Genomic DNA, 27,758 nt, shown 5'->3' with positions numbered 1-27,758 from the left:
GGGACTTTGGGTTTTTTTGGTGGGTTTTTTGGTTTATTTGTTTTTTCCCAAATTTTTATAATCAGGAATAAAGCTGCTGTAATAATTTGTATACAGGTTTTTGAGTGAACATGGTTTCATTTCCCTTGGATAAATACAGGGAAGACAGTGCTGCTGGTTACTGAGCAGTGATTTGTGTACGGCAGTTTCCTGGCGGCTCAGATGATAGAGAGTCCGCCTGCAGTGTGGGAGACCTGGGTTCGATCACTGGGTGATCAGTGGCTACCCACTCCAGTATTCTTGCCCGGAGAATTCCAGGGACAGAGGCGGGCTACAGTCCATGGGGTCGCAAAGAGTTGGACCCGACTGAGCAACTAACACTTGCACTTTTCATGAACATTGTATAGATACAAATGTATTATGAAACGGACTTAGTATAGCACAGAAACACAGTTATGATGTTTTGGAAGCTAACTTTGCAATTCTTTAAGCCTGCTAACTTCTCAAGATTAAAATTTCACATTAAAACCTTAGTCCTTTCTTTGCTGAAAAAAGTATTCAGTTCAGTTCAGTCGCTCAGTCGTGTCCGACTCTTTGTGACCCCATGAATCGCAGCACGCCAGGCCTCCCTGTCCATCATCTCCCGGAGTTCAATCAGACTCACGTCCATCGAGTCAGTGATGCCATCCAGCCATCTCATCCTGTGTCGTCCCCTTCTCCTCCTGCCCCCAATCCCTCCCAGCATCAGAGTCTTTTCCAATGAGTCAACTCTTCACATGAGGTGGCCAAAGTACTGGAGTTTCAGCTTTAGCATCATTCCTTCCAAAGAACACCCAGGACTGATCTCCTTTAGAATGGACTGGTTGGGTCTCCTTGCAGTCCAAGGGACTCTCAAGAGTCTTCTCCAACACCACAGTTCAAAAGCATCAATTCTTCAGCACTCAGCTTTCTTCACAGTCCACCTCTCACATCCATACATGACCACAGGAAAAACCATAGCCTTGACTAGACGGACCTTTGTAGGCAATGTAATGTCTCTGCTTTTCAATATGCTATGTAGGTTGGTCATAACTTTTCTTCCAAGAAGTAAGCGTTTTTAATTTCATGGCTGCAGTCACCATCTGCAGTGATTTTGGAGCCCAGAAAAATAAAGTCTGACACTGTTTCCACTGTTTCCCCATCTATTTCCCATGAAGTGATGGGACCAGATGCCATGATCTTCATTTTCTGAATGTTGAGCTTTAAGCCAACTTTTTCCCTCTCCACTTTCACTTTCATCGAGAGGCTTTTTAGTTCCTCTTCACTTTCTGCCATAAGGGTGGTGTCATCTGCATATCTGAGGTTATTGATATTTCTCCCGGCAATCTTCATTCCAGCTTGAAAAAGGTATTAGGTTGAACCCCAAAAGTTCATTAGGGTTTTTCTTTTATTTCTTTTTTATTTTTTAATTGGAGGATAATTGCTTTACAGTGTTGTGTTGGTTTCTGCCACAAAGCAACCCAAATCAGTCACAATTATACACACACACACACACACACACACACACACATATATATATATATATATCCCCTTCCTCTTGAGCCTCCCTTACCTCTCCCATTCCACCCGTCTAGGTCATCACAGCGTGCCATACTGGGCGCCCTGTGTGAGCAGGGACTCTGGAGCAAAACAGCTCTGAGTACTGAGGACATGTGCATATTTCTTGCCTTCTCTGAGCCTCAGTTTTCCCATCTGTGTAATGGGGACAATGATGGCCTTGAAGAGGTGCCATAGGAATACAGTGAAAGAAGGCTTGTACAGGGCTTGGGAGAAACACTCGCTCACAGCAGGGTTAAAAAAAATAAAAAGTGACCTGGGTCTGGCGTAGCATCCGTCAGGTTCTTGGGGTTGTGAGGCAAAGACTCTCCTCACTGTTCTCACCAGCAGTACCTACTGTCAACTGGGTTTCTTGCTCAGCCTACTGAGACAGTCTGTGCAAACCCAGCAGGTGTATGTGTACTACGGGTCTGTGTGTGTGACTAGGTAGTCGGTTTTTAACAGATATAAGAGGCAGCCTCCTATTCACAGCACGGCTCATTTTAGCAGAGAAAGCCAGTTGCTTATTGTGTGTGTGTGTGTATATATATAATATAGTCCTGTAGTACTCCACTGTATGAATGAACCACCGTTTCTTTAACTGGGCCTCTCACCCATAAACATCGAGGCATTTGCAATCTTTTGCTTGTAGCCAAAAGGCAACAGAGGGCAGGAGTCCTGGGTGTGGAGAGGCTGGGGCAGAGGGCACGTGCTTCTGTCCTTTTGAAACATCTTGCCAAAGCGCTGTCTAGCCACACGCCCCTGCCCTCCGCCCTCCCCACGGGAGGGGACACCCAGAGCTGTGTCCTGGGCTTTGACGCTTGAGGCACCTTCCCATTGTGGTTCGACACTGCCAGCCTGAACTAGAAGGAGCTTCTGGAACACCGGGAGAAAGCAGCTCATGACCCGTAAGTGGCTGGTGCTTGACTATTTTTTTTCCCCCTCTTCTCTCTTTTTCTGTATGTTCATTTTCCTCCCAGGCTGTCACTCCAGGTGGCTTGCTGAAAGTGATATCTAGGCCAGAGTGCTCTTAATGGCTCCATCTGTGGGCCGCTGCAGATCTTTCAGGGGGCCAGACAGGAAGAGAGACAGCCTCCCTCCCCGTCCCCAGCCCCCGCACCACCTCTGTTTGCCAAGGGCCCAGCCAGTCCTGCTGGCGAAGGAGGAACCCAGGACCGGGTGGCGATGTTTGCTTTGCGCGGGGGCTGTTCTCTGCCCCCAGCTTTGTTTCTCCGCTCTGTCTCGCTCTGGATAACTGAAAGGAAACAAGTGAATTCAACAGATGGGCAAACCTGAGCGCCGAGCTCTTTGTCCCCTCTGAGAGCTGGGATGTCCGTTTCATTGGCCCTGCTCCTGTTTGCAGCAACAGCTGGGCTTGCAGACCCCCAGTCTCAGGGCCAGAGATGGTCCGGGAGGCCCCAGCGAGCTGAGGAGCAGCAGGACGCAGCAGTGGAGCCGAGGTGGCAGCGTCTCCCTGCCCCACTGAATTTGGAGGCATCTGAGCCATCCCTGTCTAAGCTGAAAGAAGCCTCTTTGTTGCCAGGTTGCTTTCATGAAGCAGGGTGAACAGAGCTGCTAGGACAATCTGACATCAAACGTCTGTAATAATTCTCCAAAGATTTTTATCTCAAAGTGAAAGTTGCTCAGTCACGTCTGACTCTTTGTGACCCCATGGACTATACAGTCAATGGAATTCGCCAGGCCAGAATACAGGAGTGGGTGGCCTTTCCCTTCTCCAGGGGATCTTCCCAACCTAGGGATCGAACTCAGGTCTCCTGCATTGGAGCTGGATTCTTTACCAGCTGAGTCACCAGGGAAGCCCAAGAAGACTGGAGTGGGTTGCCTATCCCTTCTCCAGGGGATCTTCCTGACCCAGGAATCCAACCGGGGTCTCCTGCATTGCAGGAGGATTCTTTACTAACTGAGCCATCAGGGAAGACCTCTAGAGAGTAGCATAATTCACCGTTCAGGGCAAGCAAACTTCCCTGGTTTCTCAGATGTAAAGAATCTGCCTGCAATGCAAGAAACTTGGGTTCGATCCCTGGTTTGGGAAGATCCCCTGGAGAAGGGAATGGCTACCCGCTCCAGTATTCTTGCCTGGGAAATCTTGTGCACAGAGGAACCTGGTGAGCTAAAATCCATGGGGTCGCAAAAGAGCCGGACGTGACTGAGCAACCAAGCACACCACAGCACAAAGACGTTGTTGGATACAAATTCAAAACTATGGATGAATGAATTAGTCAGTCAGGGTGGTTCTATACTGCGCAGACATTAAAAATTACAGCCAGGCAGAGAGACTGCGCAGGTTCATCCCAGTGTTTGCACGCAGGAGGCCCTAGTCAATCTGTGTTCAGTGGTGAATGGAGCATGCCAACTGTGAACGGGTAAAAACAATGTAAAATAGTGTTCCGTAACTGCAACAGTGTAAAATGTTTGGGGATAAAGGCTGAAAAGAAGAAGCCAAAGTGAAAATAGTTACTCTTTTCAGTATTTCTCAACCTTAATCACTTCCCTACAAAGCTTTTGGGATCTTTTATTCCTAATTGCATTCAACCCTGCCCTTCCCCTGCATAAATTTTAATACCAGGTATACTATACGGATATACTTAACCTTCCCTGGTGGCTTAGATGGTAAAGAATCTGTCTGCAATGCAGGAGAGTTTGATCCCTGGGTCTGGAAGATCCCCTGGAGGAGGGCATGCAACCCACTCCAGCATTCTTGCCTGGAGAATCTCATGGGCAGGGCAGCCTGGAGGGCTGCAGTCCATGGGACTCGACCTAGCGGCTAACACTGTATGTCTGTGTTTGGTACATGTGTTCCCGCAGAGAGTCGGACTCGACCTAGCGGCTAACACTGTATGTCTGTGTTCGGTACATGTGTCTGTGCTTCGTACCTGAAACACACAAGAGTTTTTTCAGTCCTCCAAGAGCCAGTGGCTGCCTCCGTAGGACAGTGTTCCAGCCCACCACCTCCTGACTGCCTCACCCCCATGAGAACGTCTGTGTCTGTGTCGGGGCTGTGATTCCTGGGGATCTTCATCTTTTGTATTTTGCCGCCTCTTTTGTGTTGTCTTTTCAGTAATAATGGCTGAGCTCTGGGATGTGCCTGTGGGCCTGTCTCACTTGGTTCGTGGAGCTCACACCCAGCGGAGGGGGTCTTGGGCAGAAGCAGGGGCGCCGACCCTCCGTGGCTGCATCTGCTGGGCTGGACGTGTGGCAGTCATTTCAGGGCGTCATTCCACATCTTGCCCAGTGGCCCAGCCTGTAAAAAGCACTCAGCACAGAGCCTGGTACACAGTCCGTGCTCATCATGTGGTTTAGTAGTAGTAGTACCGCTGTAATCCCCATTCGTCTCTGAGCTGCCGTTTTCTTATTTGTAAATTACAGAACTGGGAGGCCGTGTGGTAGGATCCCACCTCTGATGCTCTTCTAGGTGAGTGAAGCCACGTAACTGCGTGTGCTAAGTCATTTGGGTCGTGTCTGACTCTTTGCGACCCCATGAACTGTAGCCCGCCAGGCTCCTCTGTCCATGGGATTCTCCAGGCAAGAATACTGGAGTGGGTTGCTATTTCCTCCTCCAGAGCATCCTTCCAACCTTGGAGTCGAACCCATGTCTCTCTAAGTTTCCTGCATTGGCAGGTAGGTTCTTTTACCACTAGCGCCACCTGGGAAGCCTAGTTTTGGCCAGTGAGATGGGGGCAGAAGTGATGTGTGTCCTTCTAAGCCAAATACCAGTGCCGCACTTGCCAGAGCTTTCTCTCTTCCCGGTGGCATGGTGACTGGTGATATGGTGTCATTTGGGGCGCCGAGAGTGACAGTGATAAGAAGAGCACTCTCCACCCCCTCGCCCCCACCACCAGCTAACCCACAGAGCACGCCACACGAGCAAGGAATATCTCTCCCCCCAGCGCCACTGAGACTCGGGGGTGTTGGTTGTTGCAGCCCAGCCTAGCCCATCTTGATTAAAACCTAGTCATCACCTTGTCAGGCTTGGCTATGAGGATGAAATCTTCCATGTAAGATGCCCAGCACAGTGTGGGTACATGGTAGTCAGGCGCTCCATCTGGCTCCCTTCCCAACTAAATTCCCCGCTGATTCTTTGCAACAGGTGTTGCTTCATCTTTCAGCAGCCTTTCACGGGCCTTGACCCCTTACCTCCTGTCCTCTGCCTCTTCTGGGAAGAAAGCCTGTTGCCCGGGAAATGCCAGGGCAGCGTGCCACCCAGACCCTTCCTCCGGGGGCAGCCCACCCACCCCGGTGGAGCTGGTGTCCATCCACACAGCATCTATCAGCTCAGAATAATAGCCCTGATGACCAGAGACCGTGTCCGCCTGGGACCTGGCTATATCAATCATGAGAGCTCAGTGGCTGCACTTAAAGCGTGCTTAACAATCGTGTGCATCAAGTGAAAAGGCCGGAGCACGTGGAGAAGGCCCTGAGGTGTCTGCCCGCTCCTCTGGGACCCCCTGTCCCTTCCTGACTTTGGGTGTGGGCGGACAGGGTCACTACCCGCCTGGGAGCGTGTGTGAGTGTGTGCATGTGTGTGAGACCCTTTTGCGGTGGCACTGCTGCTCGCGGCCTCAGGACAGCAGGTAGGTGCCTGGCTGCCCCACAGGTGCCTCATCAGAGGGGTGGAAGGGTTGGGCTTCTGTCTGACACAGGACATTCTATGCTACCCGAAGAGAAGCCCCACTTACTGCCGGGCTGTGTATGAGGCAGACAGCCTCACCACTTGGCTGAGCCTCGCTGTGTTCTAGAACCGCCCCCACGGCCAGCCCAGTGCCCTGCCGGAGGGCCAGGGCTTGTGATGAGGCCAGGATGGGGTGAGGCCGCGGGGCGGGGCGGAGCAGCACCCAGCAGACGCTATAACCACGCGAGACAAGGAGGCATGCCTTACACAATTCCCGGGACTTCCCTGCAGATTTGAAACCTTCACAATCCCAAGCTGAAAAACGAGATCAAAATAAATAAACGCACAGTGGAAAACATCAACAGTTTTAAAACTGTTGCAGGTATGTCCAACTTTTGAACAGATGTATAGTTTTTGTTTTGGTTCTCTTTTTTCAAAGAAAGGGCCATTGAAAAGTAGAAGTATCTAGGGAAAGGCCCCATTGACAGTTCACTTGTATCTAGGGTCTGTGGCTCCACTTCCCTTGCAGCGATGTTACTGATTTTACTTTCAATTAGCAGTGAGATCCGCCTGCTTCATGAGGTGCTTAGTTTGTTTTCCACTTGAAACCTGAACAGATGGCTGCCCCTGCACCCCAAGAGCTCGCCAAGGTGTGTGCGTCCTTCAGGTGTGGGCAGAGCGGGGACCTGGGCTGCAGCGTCACGGGGTGTCCTCTCGGAAGCCCCCTCCCGGGACCCTGGCTGCAGCATGCAGCCCTGCATGGGTGTGTTATCTGATAGCATTGGAATCCTTCGTTATCACAGTTCTAGAAGTAACCCAGACCCAGCAGGCTTGAAGAAAACCTTCAGAGTTTTTCCTGACTACAAAAATACTGCATACTTGTTAAGAAAAAAAAAATCAACTTAAAAATGGACAGAGTGGACAGTGAAAAAGCCCTTTATTCAGAAGTGAAGGCTGCGGCTGGAGCAAGGCTGGGGGAATGTCGTCTTCTGAGTTTATTCCCTGACAGTGGTAATGGCAGCAGTAATAAAACAGCCGACTGGGTGAGAGGGTGAGGGCGCGGCCGTCCCGATGCTTGTCTCCTGTAATTCTCCCAACAAACCTGTGAGGCCGCAGCTGCTTTCATCGTTACTTTTGTGGCTGAGAAAAACAGGCCCAGAGAGGTGAACTCACTTTCCCAGGCTCACACAGGAAGGGCTGGGCTGTCTCCAGGGGCCTTGTTCCTGTGCCGGAGATCGGCTCCAGAGTGCATGCTGCCCCTCCCCTCTCCGGGCTGGGGTCCGCTTCTTACAGCTGGCACGTCCGCAGCGAATTCTTCACGCGCACGTGTGGCTCCAGGGCTCGGAAGTCCCTGGCCCTGTGTGATGGTGTCCCTGCCCATCCCTGGCCTCGCTCTTCCCTGTAGGGCCGGTGGTTTCCACCCAGCCTCTGCAACCTGCCGCTTCTCTGCCTGAAGCCTCCCTTCCCTGCCAGGCAGGGAGGGGTCAGTGATCCAGGACAGAGCTGGGCCTCCCAAAGAGTGACCTCCAAAATGCAGCTCTGGTCTCCTCCGGTGCCTTTTTCTCTGAGGGTGGCACTGGAATCTTTGGAGAGCTTGGCAAGTTTTCTTCCTGGCTCCATGCATCCTGGCTCCGTGCATCACTCAAGTTTAAGCCCACGTGTCCCCTCTTCAAAGGGGCCTGAAAGAACCCACTGTCATTGTCTTGCCTGGTGGCCCACCGCCTTTTTATTTTCTTCATAGAACTTCGAGGACGTGAAAGTGCCCTGTTCCCTGCTTTGTGTGCTCACTGCTGCCAGGTCTTGTCTGCCCCCTTCCCTACTGCCAACCCCAGAGTGCAGCCCTGCTGGGGCAGGAACCTGTCTCCCTGCCTGGCATGTGGGAGTTGTTCAGAAAGTTTGTGGAGGATGAGCAGGTGAGAACATTACCTGCAGCCCCTCAGCTGGGCCCTGGGCTTTTCCAGCTCCCTCTGGCCTGGAAGGATGGAGTTGACACCCTTATTCAGAAAATTGCTGACTCCTGGCTGGGCGTGCAAGGCAGGGAGGGGTGAGTGATCCAGGCCAGAGCTGGGCTTCCCAAAGAGTGACCTCCAAAATGCAGCTCTGGTCTCCTCCGGTGCCTTTTTCTCTGAGAGTGGCACTGGAATCTTTGGAGAGCTTGGCAAGTTTTCTTCTGAATGTTTTGCCCCTTGGCTTGTTTCCTTGTTTATTTGGGTAACTTTCCAAGGAGCAGGGAAGGGATGAGCTGGACCCCTTATTATTTGGTGCCTTTTTCTGGGAGGAGGGGGCAATTTTAAAACATTTATTTTTATATATTTTTTATTTTATTGGAGTATAGTTGATTTATAATGTCAGTTTAAGGGGTACAGCAGGATGATTCAATTAGATATACACACATATTCATTTGTGTGAGGTGATGTCTCATTGTAGTTTTGATTTGCATTTGTCTAATAATAATAAGCTATGTTGAGCATCTTTGCATGTGCTTGTTGGCCATCTGTATGTCTTTTTTGGAGAAATGTCTGTTTAGATCCTCTGCTCACTTTTTGATTGAGTTGTTTGTTTTTTGGATGCAGAGCAGCAGGAGCTGTTTGTATATTTTGGAGATTAATTCCTTGTTGATCACATTGTTTGCAAGCATTTTCTCCCATTCTGTGGGTTGTCTTTTCATTTGTTTATGGTTTCGTTTGCTGTGCAGAAGCGTTTAAGTTTAATTAGATCCCACTTGTTTATTTTTGTCCTTATTTTCATTAGGAGGTGGGCCCAAAAAGATATCGCTGTGATTTATGTCAAAGAGTGTTCTGCCTCTGTTATCCTCTAAGAGTTTTATAGTGTCTGGCCTTACGTTTAGGTCTTTGATCCATTTTGAGTTTATTTTTGCGTATGGCATTAAATAATGTGCTGATTTCATTCTTTTACATGTAGCTGTCCAGTTTTCCCAGCATCACTTCCTGAAGAGACTGTCCTTTCTCCATTGTTATTCCTGCCTCCTTGGTCATAGATCAGTTGAGCACAGGTACCGGGGTTTATGTTTGAGTTTTCTGTCCTGTTCCATTGATCTAGTCAGGTTTTGTGCCAGCACCATACTGTTTTGATGACGATAGCTTCGTAGTATAGTCTGAGGTCAGGGAGTCTTATTCCTTCAACTCTGTTTTTCTTTCTTAGGAATGCTTTGGCTGTTAGGGTCCTTTGTGTCTCCATACAAACTTAAGAATTTTTGTTCTAGTTCTGTGAAAAATACTCTTGGGAATTTGCTAGGGATTGTATTGGGTCTGTAGATTGCCTTTGGTGGTGGAGTCATTTTAACTATTGCGTCTTCCAGTCCTATCTCTGTGTCATCTTTGATTTCTTTCATCAGTGTCTTCTCGTTTTCAGTCTACAGGTCTCTTGTCTCCTTGTGTAGGTTTATTCCTTGGTATTTTATTCTTTTTGATACAGTGGTCAATGGGATTGTTTCCTTAATTTCTCTTTTTGATCTTTTGTTGCTGCTGCTGCTAAGTCGCTTCAGTCGTGTCCAACTCTGTGCGACCCCGTAGACGGCAGCCAACCAGGCTCCCCCGTCCCTGGGATTCTCCAGGCAAGAACACTGGAGTGGGTTGCCATTTCCTTCTCCAAGGCATGAAAGTGAAAAGTGAAAGTGAAGTCGCTTAGTCATGTCAGACTCTTAGCGACCCCATGGACTGCAGCCTACCAGGCTCCTCCACCCATGGGATTTTCCAGGCAAGAGTACTGGAATGGGGTGCCAAGTATATAGAAATGCAACAGATTTCTTTGTGTTAATTCCATATCCTGCAGCTTTATCAGATTCACTGACGAGCTTTAGTGGTTTTCTGGTAGCATCTTAAGGGTCTTCTGTGTATAGTAGTATCATGTCATCTGCAAACAATCACAGTTTTACTTCTTTTCCAATTTGGATTCCTTTTATTTCTTTTTGTTTCTCTGATTGGTGTGGCTAGGACTTCCAAAACCACATTGAATAAAAGTGGTGAGAGTGGACATCCCTGACTTGTTCCTGATCTTCAAGGGAATGCTTTCAGTTTTTCCCCATCGAGAATGATGTTAGATGTGGGTTTGTCATATATGGCCTATATTATGTCAAGGTATATTTTCTTTGTGACCACTTTCTGCAGAGTCTTTACCATAAGTGGGTGTTGAATTTTGTCAAAACCTTTCTCTGCATCTACTGAGATGATCATGTGGTTTTTATTCTTCGGTCTGTTAATGTGGTATATAACACTCGAGTGTGGTGGCATTTGTTAATGTGGCGTATGATATTGAAGAATCCTTGTATCCCTGGGATAAATCCCGTTTGATGGTGGTGTATGATCCTTTTAATGTATTATTGGATTCAGTTTGCTAGTATTTTGTTAATTATTTTTGTGTCTGTGTTCACTGTCCATGGGATTCTCCAGGCACGAATACTGGAGAGGGTAGCCATTCCCTTCTCCAGGGGATCTTCCCAACCCAAGGACTGAACCTGGGTCTCCTGCACTGCAGGCGACGCATTACCATCTGAGTCACCAGGGAAGCCCCTCATCAGTGATACTGGCCTGTAATTTTCTTCTGGCAGCGGGGTGGGGGGTGATGTCTTTGTCTGCTTTGGTATCAGCGTGATGGTGGCTTTGTAAAGTGAGCTTGGGATCTGTTCCTTCCTCTGCAGTGTTTTGAACAAGTTTCAGAAGCGTAGGTGTTAACTCTTCTCTAAATACTTGATAGACTCGCCTGTGAAACCACCTGGTCCTGGACTTTTGTTTGTTGGACGTTTTTAAATCATGGTTTCAATATTAGTACTTGTAATTGGCCTATTCATATTTTCGATTTCTTCCTGCTTCAGTCTTGGAAGTGTGTATCTTTCTAAGAATTTTTCCATTTCTTCTAAGTTGTCCATTTTACTGGCATATAAATGTAGTAGTCTCTCATGATCTTTTGTATTTCTGTGGTGTTCATTTTAAGTTCTCCTTTTTCATTTCTGTTTTTATTGATTTGACCCTCTCCCTTGTTTTCTTGATGAGTTTGACTAAAATTTATCAATTTATCAACTGTTTATATTTTCAAAGAACCAGGTTTTACTTTTATAGATTTTTTTTTAATTTTCTTATCTATTTCATTTATTTCTGTTCTTTATCATTTCTGGGCCTTTGGGCTATGATCAAATGTATTTCTGCTCTGATCTTTATGATTTCTTTTTTTCTAACTTTGGGTCTTTTTGTTCTTTCTCTAGTCACTTTGGGTATTTTGATTTTTTTGTTCTTTCTGTAGTTGCTTTGGGTATAAGGGTAGGTTATTTGAGATTTTTCTTGTTTCCTCAGGTAAGACTGTACTACTGTAAACTTCCCTCATAGAACTGCTTTTGCTGCATCCCATAGGTTTTGGATTATCATATTTGTGTTTTCATTTGTCTCAAGGTATCTTTTGATTTCCTCTTTGACTTCTGTGATCCACTGATGGTTTAGTAACATATCGTTAAGCCTCCAGGTTTTGTGTTTTTTATAGTTTTTTGCCTCTGTAATTGATTTCTAATCTCACAGCATTGTGGCTGGACAAGATGCATGATGATATGATTTCGGTTTTTTTCAAGTTTACCGAGGCTTGATGTGTGACCTAAGATGTGACTCTCTGTTGGAGAATGTATGATGTGCCGTTGAGAAGAGAGGGTGTTCTGCTGCTTTTTGGATGCAGTGTTCTATAAACACCAGTTCAGTCCATCTGGTCTAATGTGTCATTTAAGGCCTGTGTTTCCCTGTGATTTTCTGTCTAGGTGTCTGTCCAGAGAAGTCCCTCACTCTTACTGTGTTACTGTCAAGTACTTCTTTTACGGCTGTTCGTGTTTGCCTTATGTATTGAGGGGCTCCTATGTTGGGTGCGCAGGTATTTACAGCTGTTACATCTTGAACTGATCCCTCCATCATTGTGTAGTGACCTTCCTTGTCTCTTGTAGTCTGTTTTGTCTGATACGAGTATCACTGCTCCAGCTTTCTTTCGATCTCCATTTGCGTGGAGCCCCTTTTCCCGTCCCCTCACTTTGTATTTGTGCCTAGATCTGAAGCGTGTCCCTTGTAGACACCACACAGACAGGTCTTGTTTTTATACCCATTCAGCCAGCCCATGTCTTTCGGTTGGAGCATTTAATCTGTTTACATCTAAGCTAATTATTGATATGTATGTTCTTATTGCCATTTTAATTGTGTTATTTTTGTAGGTCTTATTTCTTCTCTTTTGTAGTCTTTTGATTTGATGTCTGTCTTTAGTGTTGTATTTGGATTGCTTTTTCTTCATTGCATGTGTATTTACTGCAGATTTTTGGTTTGTAGTTCCTGGGGGGTTTTGCTTTTGCAGGTTTGGTATTTATGTGCCAGTCTGTTTTAGGTTGCTGGCCTCTTTTTTCCAGTGCATTTCCAGTATCCTGCATTTGTATTCTCATCTACTCACAATTGCTGGCTTTGATACTATGTTTAACGTGTAGATGTTTAATGTACTTCGTTTGCCTTCGTGTTTGCCTTTACTGATGGGTTTTCCCATTTGTAATAGTCTTGACTCTGTTGTACTTGGGCCTTTTCTTTTCCACGTAGAGAAGTTCCTTTAGGATTTAAGGCTGGTTTGGTGGTGCTGAATTCTCTTAGCTTTTTCTTGTCTGTAAAGCTTTTGATTTCTCCATCAAATCTGAATGATGAACCTTGCTGGATAGAGTATTTTTGGTTGTAGGTTGTAGTATTTTTTTTCCTTTCATCACTTTAAATATATTGTGCTACTCCCTTCTGGCTTGCAGAGTTTCTTCTGAAAAACCAACTGTTACCTTATGGGGATTCCCTTATACATTATTTGTTGCTTTTCTCTTGGGCTTTTGGTAATTTTTCCTTGTCTTTAATTTTTTTCAGTTTGATTAATATATGTCTCATTCTTTTCCTCTTGGGGTTTATTTTGTATGAGACTGTGCTTCTTGGGCTTGAGTGTTTCCTTTCTTGTGTTGGGAAGGTTTTCAGCTCTTATGTCTTCAGATATTTTCTCAGGTCTGTTCGTTTCCTTTTGGGACCCCTACGGTGCCATTGTTGGTGTGTTTAATGTTGTCCCAGAGGTCTCTGACACTCTCCTCATTTCTTTCATTCTTTTTTCTTCATTCTGTTACGCTGCAGTGATTTCCAACACTGTCTTTCAGCTCAATCATTTGTTCTTCTGCCTCAGTTATTCTGCTATTAACTCTTTCTAGTGTATTTTTTTTTAAGTTAAAATTTTTTAATTTTAATTTTTTTAATTTTTGGTACAGCATTCTATTACAGAGGTACATTTTGTGGTCCTTTCTGCTTTTAATCTTTAAAGATTTTTCATTTATTGTTATTTTTATACAATTTTTAAAGGTTACTTTCCATTTACAGCTGGTCCTGGGGCTTGTTCAGGCTTCCTGGTGGGCAGGACTGGTGTCTACCCACTGTACGTGGAGCTGGGTCTTGTCCCTGTGGTGGGCAGGGCTGTGTCCAGTGGTGTGTTTAGAGGTGATGTGAGCTCAGTACCGTTTTAGGCGGCCTGTCTGTCGACGTGTGGGGCTGTGTTCATGTGCTGCTGTTTGTTTGGCCTGTGGCGATCCAGCGCTGGTGCCTGTAGGTTACTGGGTAAGGCCGGGTCTTGATGCCAAAACGGCAGCCTCTGGGAGAGCTAACGCAGATCAGTATTCTCCCGGGCCTCTGCCACAGCGTCCTGTCGGGCAGTCAGCCGCAGCCGACCCTTGCCTTCCCAGGAGGCCCTCCAGGACTCAGGTCGGTCCAGCCCTGGTTCCTCTGGAGCTTTTGGCCGGGTCTCAGTGTACCCTGTGCGGCCTCCCAGAGTGGAGTCTCTGTTTCTCCCGTCCTGTGGAGCTCCTGCACTCCAGCCCCACCGGCCTTCAAAGCCAAGTGCTCTGAGGGCTCTTTGTCCCGATGCCAGACCCTCAGGCTGGGGAGCCGACCAGGTGCTCAGGACCCTCTGGTGGGAGAACCTCTGTGATGTAATTACTTTCCAACCTCTGGTTGCTCACCTGGAGGCTGCAGGATCTGATGGTATCATGAGAGCACCCCTCCTACCATCTCGTGGCAACTTCTGTGTCTTTGAATGTAAAATGTCTTTTTTTTTGGTAGGTTCCTGTCTTTTTCTGCTGATGGTTGTTCAGCAGTTCATTGTGATTTTGAGGTTTTTGTGAGAGGGGGTGAGTTCGAGTTCTTCTGCTCTGCCATCTTTTCCAATCAAGAGCCTTCCTTCCGTTTGAATGCTTGCTGTCTCTCCTGCCTGTGCTGGCCGTCTCCCCCCTTGACATGGGGTGTGCAGGCACAGAGGCCTTTGTGCACCGTTGGGATGGCGTGGGCACTGCTTGGCATCTGTTTGCAGGTCTCGTAGTGGCAGCTTTTGTCCATGCCACTCCCGCGACAGCGGGAGCAGGGTTTGGAGCCTGCTCATGGGTCTCCTTGGGAATTCCCTGGTAGCTCAGTTGGTAAAGAATCTGCCTGCAGTGCAGGACACCCAGGTCTGGAAGATCCCCTGGAGAAGGCAATGGCACCCCACTCCAGTATCCTTGCCTGGAGAATCCCATGGACGGAGGAGCCTGGCGGGCTATAGTCCGTGGGGTCACAAGAGTTGGACAAGACTTAGTGACTAAACCACCACCACCACATGAGTCTCCTGGGGGCAGCTGCCATCTGTGTACTCCCAGGACAGCGGGCACAGCGCTTGGCACCTGCTTGCGGGTCTTAGAGCAGCAACTCACTCCCACCCCCAGAGCTCCTGCAGGCGGCGTCCTGTTGCCTAGGAGCAGCCACGGGGAGGGATGCTCTTATGATGGTCTGTCCCTCTCCTGGGGCACCCCCTAGAAATGGCACCTTACCTCTCTGGCAGGCCCTCGCTGCTCCCGAGCACACCCTCAGTTGCCACACTCCAGCCTGTCCACGCAGCCAGCCCCTGTCCTCTTCTGACCTCTGAAACCTGAGCCAGCACCCAGCTGCCCCCCGCACCAGCAGATGAATAACTCGGGCCGGGGAGCTCTGGGCAGTAGTACCCACCTCCCGTGCAGGTTACTCTCTGCAGTGCCTTCTGCAAGCCAGATGCCACGCTTTCCTCCTCGGTGCCGAAGCTCGCCCTCCATCTAGTCTGATCTCCCTGCCAGTGAGAAGACTCCCCAGCTTGCAGGGACCTTTCCTCCTCCACAGCTCCGTCCCTGGGGCATGGGCCCTGTTCCAGTTCTTTTCCTTGTCCCTGGGTCCTGCGTGGTTACATGGAGGTTTTCTTTCCCGTTGAGGAGTTTGTGGCCTCACGGCGGCATTCGGTAGGTGTTCTGCCTAAGTCGCTCCGCTTGCAGATGTATTATTAGTGTTTGGCGGGAGCAGGTGAGTGCCCCGTCCTGGTCCCCTGCCATCGGTCCCATGCCTTCTTTGTGGTGCATTTTAACCACTTCCCTGCAGGGAAAGCCTGTGGTCACAGGAGCGGAGCTGTTGTAGGAGCTGGATCGATAGCTCTTAGCGGGATGATATATCACTTGTCGGGAGCCTGGCAGTGTCGTGCAGGTAATTGATGTGCCTTGTATCCATCAAAGCCCAGGGTGACGCTTAGGTCATCAGAATAAACCTGAGATGCCTACAGCTCGAGAGGGTCTGACTTACTGGGGCCTCCGAAGGCAGGGGGCCACGGAGACAGGCTTCCAAGAGCCAGGACAGACCTGACTCGGCAAACATACTGTTGTTCCCCCCCGCCCCACCCCTTCTTAAAATCTTTAGTTTTGAGACAGGACAGAAGTCTTACAGGTACTCAGGGAGAAGCAACACATGATCACAGTTGAAAGCGAAGACAGTCCAGTTGGAAAGTTTTTATACCTGTCAGCTAATGCTGAAGCTGAAGCTCTGAGCATGGCACGCTGCAGGGCTCAGAGGAATGGTGCTTAGTATTCTTCCCCTTTTTCCTCTCCCTCTCCCAACAGAATCCACACCAGCCTCCTCATAGTCCTCCTCAAGGGCAGCCATGTCCTCACGGGCCCCAGAAAACACTCCTTCCTCCGTGCCTTCACCCACGTGGCAGTGACCAGAGGCACGCTGGGCATCCCTCAGGTCAAATGTGTGGTCCAGGCCGCAGCGACGGCCGTGGTGTTGCTCAGCAGGCACCCAGCTCGCTGGACTTGGCCCACACTTTCGGCGCTCACCCCTCCCACCGCTGGGAACCTCCTGTCTCACACCGGCTCTGGGTCCCCCAGCCCCAGCACAGGGCTGTGTGTGTCACTGGTACCAGTCACTGGAAATCATCTCGTGAAACCCATTCTTGGTGAATGGGGTGGCCTCCCCGGTGGTGGGAGGGGTGGCAGGACTTCCCCCGCTGAGACCCCCTGGCAAGGCCAGCATCCTGTCCCCCAGTCCCAGTGAGTCCTGCACTCACTGGGACTCCTGGCGGCCCGGGACGGGAAGGAAGGGGCAGAGGGCCTCAGGTCAGCGGTCACCAAGCCCCCGCGCTCCTCCTGCGCACAGCTCCCGTCTGGGGCGGCGCTGCACTCCCGGCCTGTGTTCAGCCTCTCGGCGGCCCCGGGGATGGATGCCGCGTCACCCAGCAGCTGAGTCAGCACCGCAGACTAGCGTCTCCAGGCCCCTTCTGGGTTTGGGACCCGTCACCATGGCTGGGCAGGTGCTGGGACCCCAGGGATGTGCGGCTTTGGCCAGCCCTGGATCCCATGGATCCCATGTCTAAACAGCCTGGAGCGGGAAGAGAGTGGTTCCTGAGAACAGGCGGGTGTCAGGGTAAGCAGGAGGGGGTGCCTTGCTGGCTCAAGGGTCTCCCACTCGGGTCTGTTGTCACAGTCGGCCTGGCAGCATCCACAGCTGCCTCAGCCTGCATCTTCTCCGGAGCGCGGCCGTGCGAGCCCTGCTCAGCCTGCATCTTCTCCGGAGCGCGGCCGTGTGAGCACTGCTCAGCCTGCATCTTCTCCGGAGCGCGGCCGTGTGAGCACTGCTCAGCCTGCATCTTCTCCGGAGCGCGGCCGTGCGAGCCCTGCTCAGCCTGCATCTTCTCCGGAGCGCGGCCGTGCGAGCCCTGCTCAGCCTTCATCTTCTCCGGAGCGCGGCCGTGTGAGCACTGCAGCAGATGCTAGCAGGGAGAGCCGTGTGCGCCGTGTGCAGCTCGCCTTGGTCATCCAGTCCGGCTGAGCCTCCGCTCTGTGCCAGGTCCCATCGGTTAGCACCACACACAGTCCTTGCCTCAGGGGCCGGAGATACAGAAGGCAGATAAGCCTGTGATTGTAAATTGTGACAAGTGCTGTAAGTGGGGGAGGTGTGGGGAGGAGATGACCTCAACAAGGTGGCCAGTCAGGAGAGAGAGCAAGCCTTTCAGGGACAGCGGGGTGGACGGCAGAGCATTCCAGGCAGAAGAGCAGCTCATGCAAAGGTCCTGAGGCCAGGGACACGTCCAGCACGGCTGGAGGGGCAGCTCTTTGGGAAATAGCAGGATGTGAGGACCCGGAGGCCACGGTGGGGACCTGGGATTTTACTGAGACTGCTGAGATGTCCTAGAGCTGGGTGTGGTGTGATCCAGGTGGTGCTTTTTAAAGGATAACTGTGGTCTCTGGGTGGATTCAGACCCGAGCAGAAGCAGAGGCTGGGGTGGGGGTTCTGTGAGTCAGGGGTGGTGGGGAGGGTCAGACAGGGACTTGTGTAGGAGGTGAGGCCACAGGGGTTGTATGAACTGGTGTGTGGGGGGTGGTGTGGTGGGATTTGAGTACGAGGGAGCGTGTTGGTGCTGTTTCGCAGGTTTGGGGGAACACTGAGAACTTCCCCAGACATGTCACAGTGGAGGGAACAATTCGGCTGCTGGGGATCTTGTAGCTGTGAGGCAGGGAGCCCAGGGTGGGGTACGCAGCCCTGGGGGCCCCATTGGCTCCCAAGCCTGACCTCCTACACTGCTGGCCAGAGCTGAAGGGCAGCCCTGGGTACCTGTGGGCCTGGGTGAACACTGTGGTCCCCTCCCTGTGTCTGAGCCTCAGTATTCCTGTCTGTAAACTGGGGCCAGTGGGCCTCTCGCTCCCTGGAATCCTGGGGCTTCGGGGCTGTTGCTAAAAGGCTGGCTCAGGTCCCGGCATCTCCTGAGAGGACATGGGGCAGACAGGGAGGCGGCTGGCCTGGTAGGCAGCCCTGCTCCCGGCTCTGCTCCGTGGAGCCAGGCCGGCCGCCGTCTGGGGGCTGGAGCCCACTGGGTGTATCTGTGCATTCTCAGGATCTTGGCCTGGGAAGGGGTTGGCATCAGCGGGCAGGCATCCTCTTTTGAGCGGGACAGAAGTCAACTCTGGGCCCTGGCCACCCACTCAGCGCTGCCCTCGGAGAGGTCACCTGACTTCATTCTCCGGGCAGCGTGGCTACTCTGTCAGGGTTTGCCGTGCTTTGGGGCACTTTCTCATCTTGGAGTCCTGCTCTGTCCTGCCCCTAAAGCACCCCGCCCCCCGCCGCCGCAACCAGGGTGTCTCCACCTGGATCCCTCCAGGGCGGTCCTGTGCACAGCACCCCAGGATGGAGGTGGGCCTAGCCCAACCCCACAGCCCCCTGCCCGGCCGCCCCAGTGTGGACCAGGGTCTGGGACAGAGGAGGCGGGCCGCACGGGGCCAGAAAGCCTGAGAGGGACTTCGCCCAGCGGCTTAGAGTGTGTGTGTGCCCACGTGTCACCATGTGGGGAGAGCAGGGCTGTCCACTCTCTGGCTGGCCCCGGGGCCGGGCCCTGTGCGCAGCAGCCTCCGAGCCCCCTGCCCCCACCCCCCGCAGGAGCAGGTACTGGTGACATCCTGGTCACACGGCTGGCATTCCACCCCAGCGCTGTCTGTAAAGTGAGTCCAGGAGGAGCTGCGCACCCACAGCGTTCCAGACCACACTCCAGTGGAGCTCAGAAGCAGCCTGGCTTCCTGGCTGGGCGGGGCACCAGGCAGAGGTGTTCAGAGACCCGGAGCAGGTGGGGCTGTGGGACAGCAGGAACTGAGGTCAAGCCTTGCCATCAGGGCCCCGAATTGGAGGCCTTGGAGCCAGTCCCCCAGGCGCCCCCAGATCAGAGGCCACGTCCCTCTAAAGGCCCTGGCACGCAGGGGCGTGGTGGATGGCATCACCCAGTTGCACGCGTGTGTGTGCTCAGTCGTGTCCAGTGCTGTGCAACCCTGCAGACTGTAGCCCTCCAGGCTCCTCTGACCATGGGATTCTCCAGGCAAGAGTACTGGAGTGGGTTGCCATTTCCTCCTCCAGGGGATCTTCCTGAGCCAGGGATTGAACTCAGGTCTTCTGCGTCTCCTGCATTGCCAGGCGGATTCTTCACCACTGAGCCACCTGGGAGGCCCCAGTGGACAGCCACATTTGGGAAAGTGTCCGATGATTGAGGGGCAGTAGCAGGAATGAGAATTAAGCAGTCACACGAGGTGTGGGGACTGTACTGTGTGGTCTGGAATCAAGAGTGGGCAGTTCAGACCTGGTTGGGGGTTGCTGCTGCTGAGCTTGTGAGGCCAGGTCAGCACAGCCTGGCGTCTCTGACGCCCGGTCCCAGGGCCAGGCTCAGAGGTCAAGCTCTGTAAATAATTGCCAACAAGTGAGGGGCTCTCAGGAGGCCTGAACAGGGCAGGGGCTTTGTCTTACAAAAGAGGAGACTGAGTTGCAGAGAGAGTGGTGCCCTGGGTGGGTGGTAGCTTGGGGACCACTGTGTACAGCCTGGGTGTGGGGTCCTGCATTTTCCCACTCCTGCAGACTGCACACGGACAGGCACACACCCCTGTGCCTGAGCTCTTCACCTGAGCCCTGTGGGCCACAGTGGCTGGTTTGCGCAGCCATGTTCCTGGCGGGCCACTGGCCCATGGTCTGCCTGGAGCTCGGGGGCCAGAGCAGCGAGGCCAGGCCCAGCCCCGGTGTCTTCCCTGCCCAGCCAGGGAGCTGGGGCCTTGCCCGGGCAGCTCTCATCACGTCACCGTGGCTTCCCTGGTCCTTTGCCAGGAGAGGAGGGAGCAAGGGAGACAGCTGTGCACTTGGACTCTAACTGGCAGTCCACCAAAGCTGGAGCACCGCCTTCCTTCATCAGGTCGTTGTCATTCAGTTGCTCAGTCGTGTCCAACTCTTTGCAGCCCCATGAACTACATGCCAGGCTTCCCTGTGCTTCACCAGCTCCTGGAGTTTGCTCAGACTCACGTCCATCAAGTCAGTGATGCCATCCAGCCATCTCATCTTTTGTCGCCCCCTTGTCCTCCTGCCCTCAATCTTTCCTAGCATCAGGGTCTTTTCCAATGAGTCAGCTTTACAATTCAGGTGGCCAAAGTATTGGAGCTTCAGCATCAGTCCTTCCAATGAATATTCAGGGTTGATTTCCTTTAGGATTGACTTGACTGATCTCCTTGCTGTCCAAGGGACTCTCAAGAGTCTTTGCCAACACCACACCAGTTTGAAACCATCAGTTCTTCGATGCTCAGACTTCTTTATGGTCCAACTTTTACATGCGTACATGACTACTAGAAAAACCATAGCTTTGACTATGCGGACCTTTGTTGGCAAAGTGATGTCTCTGATTTTTGATACGCTGTAGGTTTGTCATTGCTTTTCTTCCAAGGAGCAGCGTCTTTTAATCTCATGGCTGCAGTCACCATCTGCAGTGATTTTGGAGCCCAAAAAAATTAAGTCACAGGTCATTGCTTCAGTACAAGAGTGACCTGGAGTGAGGAGGGGTCGGGGTTGTTACACACTTTTGAAAATAAAAATGAAAAGGGGGTTTTTCTGGCCTTGTTACCAGCTGGAAGCACAGACTTCTGGGGTCAGGATGCTGAATGCAGTTTGCTTTTGGCCACTTCAAGGCCTAGGGTTTTGCCTGCTTGTTGGCTGAGCCTTGTTTCCACAGCCCCATAGTGGGGTTTGGGGTCGTGTCATTGACCAGACTTTATTAATTAAAGTGCTTTGGAATCCCTGCATCCGAGCCCATGTCTGCTCCAGGGACCAGTGCCCTGAGCCCCATGTTCCTGGCCCAGCAGAGATGGGCAGACCGGGGCATGTGGGGCGCTCGCTGCGGCCCAGGAGCCCGGAGTCGCCTGTCGGGACCGGGGAGACTACACCGGCTGCAGGTGTTCCGGCTGCGGTGGCTGAGGCGGACCCGGGTGCTTTAGTGACCTGCTGTCACCAAGGGCTTTGTCTCGGCTTCCCGCGGGGATTCAGAATGGAGCAGGTGTCCAGGGAGGGAGCCACAGGCCAGCTGGCCTCATCGCAGCTGGGTCCAGAGGCCTCTAGAGAGCCCTGGATTTGCAGAGCATGTCTACACTGAGCGCTTGGGCTGACAGTGGTTCATGGCGAGCTTTCCAAGGGCAAGGGTGATGAGGAGTGTGGCTGCGGCTATGTGGAGCCCGGCTCAGGACAGGGCCCCGCTGGGAGCAGAGCGGGGGCATGAGGCTCTGCCTGGGCTCTGTGGCTCCTTGGGGATGTTTTGCAAAAGCCCCCCTGCACGAATCTGAGTCTCCTTGGCCAACGGGGTGGCTGCTGGGCTGGAACTGGACGGCCCACGTGGGAATCCTGGCTGTGGGAGTCAGGCAGCCAGGGCGCCTCTCCGAGCCTTGGCTTCCCTGGCTGCAGAATGGGGCCATGCAGCAGCATCTCTGAGCCAAGGAATGTATCCAGAGCACATGCTGCTTAGCACTGCCCTGCTGTCCTCTTTTTTATTCAGATTTATTTATTTTTGGCTGTGCTGGGTCTTCGTTGCTGCGCAGGCTTTTCTCTGGTTGCAGCAAGCAGGAGCTCCTCTCCAGTTGCAGTGCACGGGCTTCTCATTGCGGGGGGCCTCTCTTGGTGCAGAGCACAGGCTCTGGGGCCCATCACCAGAAGTGGCGGCACGTGGGCTCAGTAGTTGAGGCTCCCAGGCTCTGGAGCACAGGCTCAGTAGTTGTGGTGCAAGGGCTTAGTTGCTCCCCAGCATGTGAGGTATTCCGGGTTCAGGGATTCAACCCATGTCTCCTGCATTGGCAGGGGGATTCTTTACCACTGAGCCACCAGGGACGTGAGCCCACCTGCTGTCTTCTTAACCGGGCTAGGGAGACCGTGGCATGTTCTTGCAACCATGGGAGACGACTGTAGGTCAAGGTCACCTGGGCAGGCTCCTATTCAGAGATGAACCTCAGGTTTTACCACCGGAGTCATCCTTTGGCCGTCAGATTGAGGGGCGGGGCTTGGTCTGGGTGTGGCAGAGCTGAGCAGGGGTGGAGGGGGCCGGCCAGCTAGGTTTGGGGGACGCTGCGGGGGGGCCCCGGGGCCTGGCCCCTCTCACCTGTGGCCTCTTCCCTCCCCCCCACCCCCAGCAGGTCGGCTCAGCATGTCGGTCAGCGTCCACGAGACCCGCAAGTCGCGGAGCAGCACGGGCTCCATGAACATCACGCTGTTCCACAAGGCCTCGCACCCCGACTGCGTGCTGGCGCACCTCAACACGCTGCGCAAGCACCGCATGTTCACCGACGTGACGCTCTGGGCCGGCGACCGCGCCTTCCCCTGCCACCGCGCCGTGCTGGCCGCCTCCAGCCGCTACTTCGAGGCCATGTTCAGCCACGGCCTGCGGGAGAGCCACGACGACACGGTCAACTTCCAGGACAACCTGCACCCCGAGGTGCTGGAGCTGCTGCTGGACTTCGCCTACTCGTCGCGCATTGTCATCAACGAGGAGAACGCCGAGTCGCTGCTGGAGGCGGGTGACATGCTGCAGTTCCACGACGTGCGGGACGCGGCCGCCGAGTTCCTGGAGAAGAACCTGTTTCCGTCCAACTGCCTGGGCATGATGCTGCTCTCGGACGCCCACCAGTGCCGCCGGCTCTACGAGTTCTCCTGGCGCATGTGCCTGGTGCACTTCGAGGCCGTGCGCCAGAGCGACGACTTCAACAGCCTCTCCAAGGACACCCTGCTGGACCTCGTCTCCAGCGACGAGCTGGAGGCGGAGGACGAGCGCGTGGTCTTCGAGGCCGTGCTGCAGTGGGTCCGGCACGACCTGGAGCAGCGCAAGGCCCACCTGCCGGAGCTCCTCCGCGGCGTGCGGCTGGCCCTGCTGCCCTCCGACTGCCTGAAGGAGGCCGCGTCCGGCGACGCCCTGCTCATGGCGGATGAGCGCACGCGGCTGCTGGTGGACGAGGCGCTGCGTTGCAAGACCCGGATCCTGCAGAACGACGGCGTGGTCACCAGCCCCTGTGCCCGGCCGCGCCGGGCCGGCCACACGCTGCTCATCCTCGGGGGCCAGACCTTCATGTGCGACAAGATCTACCAGGTGGACCACAAGGCCAAGGAGATCATCCCGAAGGCGGACCTGCCCAGCCCCCGCAAGGAGTTCAGCGCCTCGGCCATCGGCTGCAAGGTCTATGTCACGGGGGGCCGGGGCTCCGAGAACGGGGTCTCCAAGGACGTGTGGGTGTACAACACGGTCCACGAGGAGTGGTCCAAGGCGGCGCCCATGCTGATCGCCCGCTTCGGCCACGGCTCCGCCGAGCTGGAGAACTGCCTCTACGTGGTCGGGGGCCACACGTCGCTGGCCGGCGTCTTCCCGGCCTCGCCGTCGGTCTCGCTGAAGCAAGTGGAGAAGTACGACCCCGGGGCGAACAAGTGGACCATGGTGGCCCCGCTGAGGGATGGCGTCAGCAACGCCGCCGTGGTGAGCGCCAAGCTGAAGCTCTTCGTGTTCGGGGGCACCAGCATCCACCGGGACATGGTGTCCAAGGTCCAGTGCTATGACCCGTCGGAGAACCGGTGGAGCATCAAGGCCGAGTGTCCGCAGCCCTGGCGGTACACCGCGGCCGCCGTGCTGGGCAGCCAGATCTTCATCATGGGCGGCGACACAGAGTTCACGGCCGCCTCGGCCTACCGCTTCGACTGCGAGAGCAACCAGTGGACGCGGATCGGGGACATGACCGCCAAGCGCATGTCCTGCCACGCGCTGGCGTCGGGCAACAAGCTGTACGTGGTGGGGGGCTACTTCGGCACCCAGCGGTGTAAGACCCTGGACTGCTACGACCCCACCTCGGACACGTGGAATTGCGTCACCACCGTGCCCTACTCGCTCATCCCCACGGCCTTCGTCAGCACCTGGAAGCACCTGCCCGCCTGAGGCGCAGAGCCAGCCAGGTGAGTCCCACTCCCCGTCCGAACCCACTCGGGGCAAAGGCTGCGTCTTCCGGGGAGGCTGGGCCCGTCAGGAAGCAGGTGACTGGGGAGCCTCTGGGACCCCTTTTTTGTACTCTGGAGCCAGAACCTAGCTCCCCCCCGCCCCTTACTGACAGTTAATCTTGAGCAAAGCGTGTAACCCTTTTGCCAGATGGGGGCAACCGTCTTACTGGTTCCTGGGGCCTGGCTGTAGATCCGTCACCGCGGGTCTGTGGACACATAATACGTGGCGTCTAGGCTAACTTTTGAAGTCTGGGGCACAGTCTCTGTGCAAGGGCACCTCAGGGAACGGGCCTGCACGCGCGTGTGGGCATACAGCTGTCAAAGCCGCCAGCTGTGAGGTGAGGGCTCCCCGGAGCCGCCTTAGGTCCAGCACTGGAAGCGCTCATGCCTGTGCTGAAGGTATATATCCCCAGTTATGGTTTAATTACGGGCCAAGGATGCGGATTAAGAGGAGAGGGTGGAGATGCCTGGGGCAGAGCCCTGGACGGGGCTCCAGACGCGGAGCACTCCATCCACTCCCCGTGTGTTAACAGCATCCGTGAGTGATGGCACACGCACAGTATTGCCCACCAGGGGAGCTCACACAGCGTTGGTGTCCAGAGTTTTTATCAGGGCCCCATCTTGTGGGCATGACTGCTTGGCCACATGGTTACTCTCAAGTCAGCTGGTCCAGCATGACCCAAAGCCCCCCTAGGTCACATGAACGTCACTCTAAACAAAGACCCTCTTATCGGGTATGACACAGATCACCTCCCGTAAGCTAAGAGTGGACCTCTGGGGACTGAACTTGGGTCAATTACAGGCAGATTCTTGACCGTCTGAGCCACCAGGGAAGCCCCTCTGTTTGGGCAAGGCCACCAATTCTGTCCTCCGCAAATGCTGAGCCCAGGCCTCAGCCCAGACCACTGCAGTTAGGGCTGCTGGGGCCCAGGGCTCAGAGCTGGGGTAGCTCCGGGTGAGTCCAGAGTGCAGTCAAGGTGAGCGCCCCACCGGGCGGGCCCATGAGGAGCAGCGGGAGGGGAGTGGACGGGGCACTCGGGGGTGGGCGCGGGCACCGCGGGGCCGGACGCCGCTGTGGCATCTGGTGGGGCCAGGGCCCTGGGCCCAGCCTCTCCTGGGGGCAGCCGTGTGCTCCCCCGTGCGCGAGGGGGCCTCTCTTCTCCTCCCATCCCTCCACGAGATGGAGAGGAGGCCTTCCTCTGAGCATGGGAACAGCCCCCAGCAGGGCTGCCCCGGTTACCCCGGGTTACCACACTCTCTGATCTCAGTGACATCATTCCATGAAGTCACTGCGTGAAACAGGAAGGACACCGTGGAGGCCAGGGGCGAGGTGACACGGTCAGGCGCTCCTTGTGGGCAGCCGCGGGGCAGGGGGCTGGCAGGAGGGGCTTGTCCAGGGTGCAGGATGGATGGAGTCAGGGGAAGGGGGCCAGCCTGTCCTGGCGGGGCCCTTTCTGGGGTGGGGGGTGCTTTCCTGCAGCCCTTCTGGGGTGACCCAAGTGGCGCTGAGGTTGGATTCAAGTGTCCTGAGCCAGCCTGGCAGGGGCACAGGGACTGGGATGGGGTGTAGACTGGTGGGCATTGGAGAAGGTCGGCCATGGTCATGTCCCGGCTCTTAGCTCGCCTCGGGTCTTTGTCCCTTGGGACGGTGAGGTCCCGGGACCCCCGGTGAGTGGAAGGCAGAAGGCATCGGTCCTGGGGGCTCCAAGAAGCTCAGGGGAGGGTGGGATCAGATGCCAGGTCATGCCAGGGTGCCTTGACACCCACCCCAGGCTGTCCTGGGTTCCAGCCTCTCCCTGCCCACAGCTGCTGCCCCATGCTCCTGCAGATCGTAGGAGCCAGCCCTTGGCCCCACGCTGTTCAGGTCACAGGAACAGTGTGAGGGGCCGGCCTGAGCTGAAAATTCATTTCCTCAATGGTCTGGCGGCTGCTGACAAGAATACTGAAAACCACGCGGCGGAGGCAGGCAGAGGCAGTTGTACTTGGCCGGGTGGCTTCTGAATGGAATCTGATGTTTCAGCTGCTAAGTCAGATCCAGCCAGGCTTTCGAGGCCCTTAAAGGGCTCCATCCCCAGCAGGCAGGCGAGGCTGGCCCCTCAAAGGAGTCAAATCCACACAGGGTGTGAGGCCTTGTAAAGAGCAGCCTGGGTGGGAACAGGCTTTGTTCTCCTTTAAGGTCTCTCTGCTTTGTTTGTTGAATCTGCTCTCTTTCTCTCTGGGAGAAAACTCTGCCCGGCCACAGACCTTGGTCCCCTGGGGAGCAGGCTTCAAAGAGAACATTGGCGTCTCCTTGTTGGAAACCTGTGGTCTATGGGCCCTGATGCTTCGTGCCATCTCAGGCCGCCAAGGGCCAGGGGCTGTGACCTTGTCTGGTGTTAGCCTGTCCTTGGGGCCCTGGAGGGCAGTTCCTCCCAAATAGGAGAGGGTGGGCGGGGAGATCAGCAGGACCTCATGAGCCTGCTACTTTCCCAGGACTTCCCCCTGTTTCAGGGACTGGGGAAGGGAAGCAGGCGTGGACCCTCGGCTCTGATTTGCTGGCTGCTTGACCTCAGTTGCTCAACTTCCCTGAGCCTCAGCTTTGCCATCTGGGAAATGGGGATAAAAATTGTATTCCTCACACTGGTTGAGTAGAAGAGATCAAGTGAGGGGCCGGGTTCAGAGTCAGCTTTCCTTTGAGGTTGTGATGAGGCTGGGATGGTGATGATGGTTTCAGAATGCTTTGGGTGGCCACGGCCTCTGGATTGGGATGTCCCTGGGCCAGCCCCTCCTTCTGGAAGGGTCCCTCCCACATGGTCGGGATTGCCCTTTCTGCGCCCCTGGCCAAGTGACGCACAGGCCTTGTCTCTTCGGCGCTCCTCAACCTGCCGCAGGAGCTGCAGTCTCGGACGAGGACCCAGCAGGGGCGCTGGGGCGGAGGGTGACGCCTGGGTGTGCCCGGCCCGCCCTTGGCTCCGGGTGGATGGCGCAGTTATAGCAGGACGGCCACCCACGTCTGCTGCTGCCAGGCACGCAGAAGGCCCTGGCTCAGGTCCTGAGGGCCTTGACCGGGGGCGGGGGTGGTAGGTGGATGGGGTGGGAGGGGCCCCAGACAGCAGCGGTGGGTGAGAGGCTGGGCTCAAGCACCCTCGGCAAGGCTCACGGAGGCCGGGATGAGCAGAGACTACTGCCCCTGCTGCCCCCGCCCCCCCCAGCATGGACCACCCCTCCAAAAGCCTGGCTGCCAGCCAGGAACCCCCAGTGCCAGGGCCAGAGAAGGGGGTCTGTACCAGAGTGTCCCGAGTGCCCCCCTCCCTGCGCTGCTGTTCCAGCCCCTCCTGCAGGCATTGGACCGGCCTGGGGTCCAGCCTGCAGTGCCTCTCTGGTCCCCGAACCAGAGACTCTAGGGACCACCAGCTGGAGAGCCCCTGCTCTGCAGCCCCCCGTCACCACGCCGGTGACTCCCCCGGTCATCCCCA

At 54.2% G+C, this 27,758-nt stretch overlaps 1 protein-coding gene across 4 annotated transcripts in view; it reads left to right on the top strand.

Annotated features, from left to right (window-relative positions):
* KLHL25 (kelch like family member 25) overlaps window positions 1-27,758 on the top strand; it is a 51,612-nt gene that overhangs the window by 13,437 nt on the left and 10,417 nt on the right. Inside the window, exons 2-3 of one of the 4 annotated variants that reach the window (XM_055555629.1) lie at window positions 4,942-4,987; window positions 22,464-24,261. In XM_055555629.1, the coding sequence (XP_055411604.1) occupies window positions 22,475-24,244 (1,770 nt within the window). In that variant the 5' untranslated portion in view covers window positions 4,942-4,987; window positions 22,464-22,474 and the 3' untranslated portion in view covers window positions 24,245-24,261. Of the gene's footprint in view, window positions 1-2,224; window positions 2,463-4,941; window positions 4,988-22,460; window positions 24,262-27,758 lie in introns of those variants that run through there. The other 3 variants (XM_055555626.1, XM_055555628.1, XM_055555627.1) reach the window with 3 other exon arrangements.

Source organism: Bubalus kerabau, chromosome 19 (assembly GCF_029407905.1).
Source record: "Bubalus kerabau isolate K-KA32 ecotype Philippines breed swamp buffalo chromosome 19, PCC_UOA_SB_1v2, whole genome shotgun sequence".
NCBI classification, from domain to species: domain Eukaryota; kingdom Metazoa; phylum Chordata; class Mammalia; order Artiodactyla; family Bovidae; genus Bubalus; species Bubalus kerabau.
The sequence above is the reverse complement of the archived record's forward strand: the minus strand, read 5'-3'. Positions and strand labels throughout refer to the sequence as shown.